An 8,155-nucleotide genomic window follows, 5' to 3' on the forward strand; every position below is an offset into this window, starting at 1 on the left:
CATTCTTCAGTCAAGGGGCATTTAGGTCATTTCCAGGTTCTGGCTATGACAAACAATGCTGCTGTGAACATAGTTGAGCACATGTCCTTGTGGCACAGTTGAGCATCCTTTGGATATATACCCAAAAGTGGTATTGCTGGGTCTTGATTCGGAGAAATTGCCATACTGATATCCAGAGGGGCTGTACCAGCTTGCATTCCCACCAGCAATACAGGAGTGTTATGTTTAGTGTTTTGATTATTATGTGGCAAGGGGACTATTTTTTTTAACCAGTCTGGTGTTCTGTAAGCTTCTTGTATCTTCATAGGCATATCTTTGTTTAGGTTGGGAAAGTTTTCTTCTATCATTTTGTTAAGTATCTTTTCTGTGCTTTTGAGTTGAACTTCGTCTCCTAACTGCTAACCACTTCTCAGTGGCTGCCACAAACAGACATCAGTAGCAGGGGAGCTACTACTGATGTAGTAGTAGTCCTGCACCACCTCATCGCGGTCCTGGGGGTGCTTCAAGTCTTGGCCCCTTACCCTGGAAGTAAACTAACACCCTCTGTTCCTCGTCAAGTCCTTGCTTTCCCAGATCCTCGAACGACTAAGCTGAGACTAATTTTGCCATAGATTCCTTATTCTGTGAAGCCGATAGTGGCTCTCCTCCAACTGAAACTTCACAGGAAGTAAGAGGCAGCCGGCCACCGTGGTCCAGTTGTGGGGCTGGTCACTGGGTCCCTTCCCAGACCCTCTTATTCTCTTCCTTGTAAACATTCCTGAAAGAACTACTTGACACACGCTTTCTTTTGCCTTTGTGTAAATCTCTGGCAGCCCACCCACTATTTCCTGTCCCTCAGGATGGCTCAGTCACTATCTTACTTCTGTGCGCGCCTTGATTCTGTTAACCTCTATATCAGGAGGGTCCAGTCAAGGAGAATTCGCATAAACAATTGGGAGAGATAGTTAATGGCGAGAATTGTTTCCTTTTGCTGGAAGGTTAGAATATGAGGACCCTGAAGAAAATATTACTAACTGCAGGAGCAGCCACCTCGCTTCAGCTAAGGGAGCTAAAGAAACCAGACCAGGGCGTAGGGAACATCTCTTCCTGAATCCCCAGGGAAGGGGCTCAGGCCTGAGCCCAGATCAACCCTGTGCTTGGCTGCTGCTCGGAGCGGCCTCACGTGCTGTTGGGGAATTGACGTCCCTCCTCCACCCTCCGGTGTTTGTTCCTCTTGTGTCTTTCTACCCTTGACTAGACTTTGCCCTGCCTGGAGCCCCATTTCCTGTTCTCTGCCAGTGTCTTTGGTAGCCACTGATGGCATTCGTGTGCGTGGCGCCCCCTTGTGGTGCCTTGGATAAGGTGGTGCAAAGCTGGTCAGGGAAGGCTTGTGTTGTGTGGCCTTGGACTTTGGCTGCCCTCACCACCCTCCTGGTCCAAAAGACAAAGGGATGCTGTGGACTCTGTGGGTGTGGCTCCACACTGTAGACCCGGGGTACAGGGCTGTTCCTGTGGGCTGCTTCTGGCGATCCGAGGGACTTCCGCCAGAAAGTCTCGGCCTCCCCAGCTGGCCACTGACTTTGCCACCACTTTGAACGCGAAGCTTCACCACCATGAAGCTCCTGCTGCTGACCTTGGCAACCCTGCTGCTCCTGTCCCAGCTCATTCCAGGTAATGCAGATCTCCTCAGGGAAGGGGCCTGGCAGGGAGACCCTGGCCTTGTCAGCGAACACCCAGGGGCAAGGAGGACCAGCTGCCTAGGGTCTCGGAGCCATCACCATTCCCAGCCCCCTTGCCAGGTGCCGGATCTTAGGTACCAGCGATAACATCCTGAGTATCTATCTCATTCATCACCCACGCCATGCTCACTCGGTTCTACCAGGCGGGGCAAAGGGCTAGTGTGGGGGCAGAAGCAGCCAAAGAGAAGGCAACAACTGATCACTTGTAAAACCGTCCCCCGAATGTTCTAGGCTTAGTAAAAGCCGCTGCCATGGCCGGAAGCTTGTGTGTGCAGCTCCCCCCTCTCTGTGCCATACTTTGTGCCGGAGCCAGGATTATGGAGGAAAAGGGCATGGCTCTCAGACACAGTTAAACAGTATTGTTCCCGAAGCTATGACAAAGGGAAGCCAGGGAACTGGGTACACGTGAGTAGGGCCTGAGGTCAGCAGAGTCCTGGGAAGTGATGTGAAATTAGGTGAGGGAGGGGAAGAGGTGGAGAGGGAAAGGTGTGGAATAAGCATAAGTAGCATCCCTGGGTGGGGGGAGCATGCGGCCTGTGGGGACCCAGTGCTAAGGCAGGGGTGAGTGATGGGAGCAGGAGAGGAAGCAGCCTGAAGTTGCCTAGAAGGCCAGGTGAGCATCATGGGAGAGTTTAGCTGGAGAAGGTCACCCCTATCCTTCCAACCCCCCCCCACCCACACACACATACACATGCACCAGCTACCTGCCCCCTCCATTCACTTGTCAGAGCTTCTGTTCAACCCAGGACTGTCGAACTTTCCAGAATCAGAGCATACTATTTTTCTAAACAAGCTGACCTCAGTTTCCTCCTGTGACCCTGAAACACCCTTCATCTAAGGGAGAAAGAAAAGCCAAGCGCCCAAGTTGGCAAGTGGCTCACCGCTGTCTGCCTGTGACCCTCACCAGTGTTCAGAGGGCCGTTTGCGTGTTTCTCTAATGACCGTGATGACATTGTGTGTGTAGTCACAGCGGGTGAGAGAACTTGCGTGGAAGCCTCATACGTTGGTAGCCCTCGGCCTTCGTCTCCGGTAGCTCACAGTCAGGTGACTTTGTGCACACCCACCAGGCTTTACCTAGTCCTGGACTTTTCTTGGTAAATTTTGCTTCCTGAAAGTATGGCCTTGCTATGACCTGAAACAACTCATTTAAGCTGACAACTGGCATCCTAACCATTGTTCCCCAGTGCCCCACAGGACAGAGATTGTACTCAGTTCCACTTCGTAACAGTCAAAGGGTCTCGGGATGAAAGGGGGCTGAAATGTACATCACTCAAAAGTGTATGAGAAGCCGGGCGGTGGTGGCACATGCCTTTAATCCCAGCACTCGGGAGGCAGAGGCAGGCGGATCTCTGTGAGTTCGAGACCAGCCTGGTCTACAAGAGCTAGTTCCAGGACAGGCTCCAAAGCCACAGAGAAACCCTGTCTCGAAAAACCAAAAAAAAAAATAAAAAGTGTATGAGACAGAGACAGTGAGATGACTCATCGGGTCAAGGCACTTGCTGCCAAGATTGACAACGAGAGCTTCAGCGCCAAGCCCCTCGCGGTAGGAGAGGACTGGCTCCCGCAAGTTGTCCTCGGTGTGTGCGCGAGAGAAGGCAATAAATAAATAAATAAGTGTAATTTTTAAATGCTTAAGGGCTAGAGGGATGCTTCCGTGAGGAAGAACACTTCCTGTGCAAGCAAGGGGACCTGAGTTTGAATCCACAGCTCCCACATAAAGAGCCAGACGGGGCTGCACATAGCCCCAGTGCTAGGAGGTAGAGACAGACAGATCCAGGGACTAACTAGCCAGCCAGGCTAGCCAAAGGGGGAATTTCCAACTCAGAGAGCCCTCACATCAATGTCACAAGGTGGGAAGTGATAGAGAACACCCCACGTCCTCCTCCAGCCTCTGCGTTCATGAAACACACACATGCGCATGCGCGTGCACACAGACACAGACACAGACACACACACACACACACACACATGGTTCATCTTGACATGCTTGAATTAAAAACTGAGGTCTCAAGAGAGCTCACAGCCATTTGCAGCTCCAGGTCCCGAGGTTCAGCACCTCTTCTGGCCTCGGCAGCTGCTGTACAGATGTGGTACACACACATGCCAGCAAAAACATTCATACACATAAAATAAAAACAAATCTTTTTTAAAAATGAGAGCTCAAATGCTGGGTTTTCCTTATCTTTGTTGTGAAACAAGGCAGAATCACGGATACAGAAAGCAAACATGCTGCCCAGCAAATGCCGCCAAGGACAGGTTCTTATAGCACCACACAGCTCAGTCAGCTGAGCCCCCCAAGCCCTTCCCGCACACCCCACTGTAGCTCCCTTCCTCCCCTAAGGGTCCTGACTTGTACAGAGACCAATTTCTTTTTTAATTTCTTCATGAAACACTCATTGCCAAGGTGACATCCTGAGACACCTTTTCGTTCGTTTTTGATTGTTGAGACCGGATCTCGCTGTGTAGCCCCGGCTCGCAGGCATCTATTTTTAAAATATGCCTTTTAATAGTTCCCTGACCTTCATGGCTCTGTCTTTACAAGTTCTCCTGAAATAGCCGGTCACTGGCCGGTTTCCTCCCACAGTGAAGATTTGCCAATTGCACTCAGGGTAGAATTCACAGTATCCCTCTGATGTGTAGCCCTGGAATTCACTCTGTAGCCCCAGGCTGCCCTCAGATTCACAGAGAGCCGCCTGCCTCTGCCTCCTGAGGGCTGCCACCACACTATTCTTAGTGACCTCAAATTGTCCCATCTTCGGTGGGGGCGGGGCTCTTTGATTTGTGAGCTTTATTCTAAATATCCTAGTAACTTGTGTGATGTCCGTCCGTCTTTAAGAAGACCCTTCCCCCACAGCCCTGCAATCTCACCACACTACCCTGCTGCGAAGGACACTGCATCCCCAAGGGTCAGTGGGGTTGGCAACATCTTACCCACTGACAAACATTCTTAACCTGTAGGTTCTCAACTCCTTCGGGCCGCACATAGGCATGTACATTATTTGTTACGGCAGGAGCAAAATCACAATTATGAAGTAGCAATGAAATAATCATGTGGAACAAGCATTTCATGTACAACATGAGGAACTGTATAAAGGGTGCGGCAGCATTAAGGAGGTTGAGAACCGCTGGGCATGGAGGAAGAGAAGAAGGGTGGGGCTTAAGCGTAGCATAAATGGTGCTGGGGAGGCTCCCAATCGAGGCTGGACCACAGGCGGTTTGTAAAGGGCTGACATTCAGACCCAGGCTGACCCATGCCTCACTATTCCAGCACTTGGGAGGCGAGGTAGTACAAGGTCAGCATCCCTGTCCTCCCCCTCCCCCAAAATAAAATAGAGCGTGGGAAAAGGAGAAAGGGAGAGTGAGGGGGAGAATTTGTCTAAAACGTCTCATCTGCCCCTCGGCACCTCCTCGGCACCTGATGGATATCAAAGCTGTTTGTCTGGGCTGGGAAACCTGATTCCTTGGGGGAACTATGGGATGTTCCATCCTCGGGAACAGGATTTCAGATACAAAGTGTCAGTGGGGTTTTTGTTTCAGAAAACCGGGTTTCTCAGCATTCTGACCCTTTGTTCAACAAAAGGGTCTGGTGAGTTTATACCCGTGTGACAGGAAGTTGTAGACTGCCCTTGTCCAGTCCCTGCATCTATCCTGAGTAGGCTCCAAGGTTGACATTAAGGTTATGCCTTCTTGGTCTGCCTTCTGATGCTAAGCGGCCAATCCACAGAGGATACAGGAATCTTAAAACAGTGGGTGTTCCCTCCCAGCCCTTACAGCTACACAGGATATCAACCCACAATGCATTGCTCTCATGTCCCTTTAACTGTCTGTCTTACGGCAGCTGCCTTTGCTGCCTGGGGAATCATATCCAGGGCCTCCTAGGTCCTCAACAGTGCTGTCCCTCTGGACAGCAGCTCCAGCCCTTACCAATTATCTTTTTCTTTTAATTAATTTCTTTCAATTAGAGTACAAAATAAAGGGTTTGTTCTGACATCATCACATGTGTACATCAGTGCACTTGGCCTGTATTCACCCACTGTGTGAACACTTCCCGAGGAGATGCAAACAAGGGGCTACTCGCTCCACATGGCACCAGCGACACACCAAAGTTAGATTCCATCCGAGCCCAGCTTAGGGGGCTGAGCAGTTTACTGGGCTTCCGTTATAGGAGCATGAGTGAGGGTTATATACGAGAACACAGGTGACCCCAAAACAGGTGCACTACCAGTGTCTCAGGCCTGCATGGATAATGACATTCCTGTACCTGGAGAGATGGAGTTCCTGCCCCAGCTAGCCCTCCTGCTCAAGCCCAGTGGCTCCTGAGCCAACACGCAGATGGGGCAGAATTATACATGGCTGGGAGAGTATGCAAGGCGGAAGTGAGAGCCCGGTTTCCTTCCCATTCCCTCCCTCTATGAGGGACTTTCAGTAGGCCCAGCCTGGAGGGTCTCCTGCAGGAAGTCATGGCTGCTCTGACTAAGCTGGCCATGGTAGGGCTGGAGAAAGACTCTGTGGTTAAGAGCACTTGCTACTCTTCCAAAGGGCCTGGGTTGGGTTCCCAGCACCCACATGGTAGCTGTCAATCTTTTGTTACTCCAGTTTCAGGGAATCCTACATCCTCTTCTAGCCTCCTTGAGGACTAAACACATGTAGTTCACATATGTACGTGCAGGCAAAACTCTCATACACGTAGAATAAAATAAATGCATCGTATGTATGGTGGTGGCATAGGTTCACAGTGACGTCACTTACACACCCTGATTTGCCAACGGTCAGTTCCTGGACGGCCCGGGACTCAGTCTGTTTATGCCACCTGATAGATGGAATGCTATGATTGGCAGGCCTGTCACATGCTGGCTCTTGCTGTGGGGCATGGGTCCATGACCTGAAGAAGAGATCAGGGACATTTCCTGGGAAGATAAAAAGCCAAGCACCCTTTACGTAAGAGGAGAGTGGAGGGGGTCAGGATGCGGCTCTCCTCAGCTGTGATCCTACTGCAACAGCGAACCCCAAAGATTCTAATTTCCTCAAAAACCTCTGGGCTGAAGCCCTGGGGCCACCAGTGGAGCCTGACTCCCCCGGAAGAGATCCCATGACCCCGCACCCACATCTTTTCATTGTTTTCTTCATCCTTATTGGTTACCCCCCTGGAGAATCCCACACTGCTCTGACTGCTTATCTCAGAGCACTGGGGATGCCGAGATTCTTGTTTCGCCTTTTCTATGAAATTGTAACATCAAGACAGGAAAGGGAGAGAGGAGGCGTCTTTGCTGGCCCAGTTCAGCCAAATTGTAAATAAATCTGTTTTCCTTAAGGAAGAAAGTAGAGTAATCGCTGTATTTTCAGAGAGCGGCATTCCACAGCACACTCACCCCATATCCCCACACATACACACACACACACACACACACACACACACACACACACACACACACACCGCTATCCTCCCTGACCCCACCCTTCCTGGTCCTCCTTCCTATTCCCCAGATAATCCCCATCGGCTTCCATAGCTGCATGCATGTACCACGGCAGGTAAGCACACCAAAGGACGACTTTTGGGAGTCAGATCAGGAAGCGGGGTTCTGGCTACTTGTGATTGTATCACGCTTGAGATTTTCCAGACACTATTTCTTCCTCACACACTCTTCTTGTCTCTCCCCTCTTATTCCTTTGGTGGTTCAACCACGGGCAAGTTGACCTGCTGTTAGCAGTCCACAGTCAGCAAGCTTTAGTCTTTCTCTATTTCATTTTGAAAAGTTTGTTTTGTGTCTTCAAGTTCACTTACCTTTTTTTTAAAAAAAAGACTTTTCTGATTTATTTAGTTAGTTAATATTTAGTTATTTAGTCTTGTGTAGCCCAGGCTGCCTTAGAACTCACGATAGGGGGAGACTTGCCTCCTAGTCTTCCCGCCTCCACCTCGTGGGTGCTGGAATTATACCTGTGTGCTGCACCGACTGGCCAAGTTTCTGTATTTGTTTTTCTCTTATGTGTATTTTACCTTCACATATGTTTGTGCACCATATGCATCCTTTGTGTCTGCAGAGACCTGAGGAGGCTGTTGGATCCCCTGGAATTGAAGTTACAGCTTGCTGTGAGCTGTCACGTGGGTGCTGGGAACCGAACCTGGGTCCTCTGACAGAGCAGCAAGTGCTCTTAACCTCTGGTCCCTTAAACGCTACAGGCTTTATAAAGTCTTTTGGGTTTGGTGGGTGAACACAAAGGGCATTCACTGTCCTGAGGACAGTTCTGCCTGCCTCTCTTGGAGGATTCTTCCCCAAACTTTGATAGTTTCCTCGTGTGTATTCAGATGAGTGTTCAAAGACAGGAGGGTTCCTGCTGGAGATCTGCGCAGTGTGGGCATGTGGATTTGTTTGTTTTGTTTTGTTTCTCTCCTCTTTTCTTGCTCCTCTTGTCCCCATCTGAAGTTTTGTTTTGTTTTG

General features: G+C 50.2%; 1 protein-coding gene across 1 annotated transcript in view; it reads left to right on the forward strand.

The window, feature by feature from the left end:
* Positions 1-1,463: 1,463 nt before the first annotated feature.
* Positions 1,464-8,155, forward strand: part of Defb123 (defensin beta 123) — a 9,408-nt gene continuing 2,716 nt past the window's right edge. The window contains exon 1 of the mRNA XM_005363199.3: positions 1,464-1,650. Coding sequence (XP_005363256.1) covers positions 1,593-1,650 — 58 coding nt within the window. The 5' untranslated portion in view covers positions 1,464-1,592. The remainder of the gene's footprint in view (positions 1,651-8,155) is intronic.

The sequence above is a fragment of the Microtus ochrogaster genome, linkage group LG8, assembly GCF_000317375.1.
Source record: "Microtus ochrogaster isolate Prairie Vole_2 linkage group LG8, MicOch1.0, whole genome shotgun sequence".
Taxonomy (NCBI): domain Eukaryota; kingdom Metazoa; phylum Chordata; class Mammalia; order Rodentia; family Cricetidae; genus Microtus; species Microtus ochrogaster.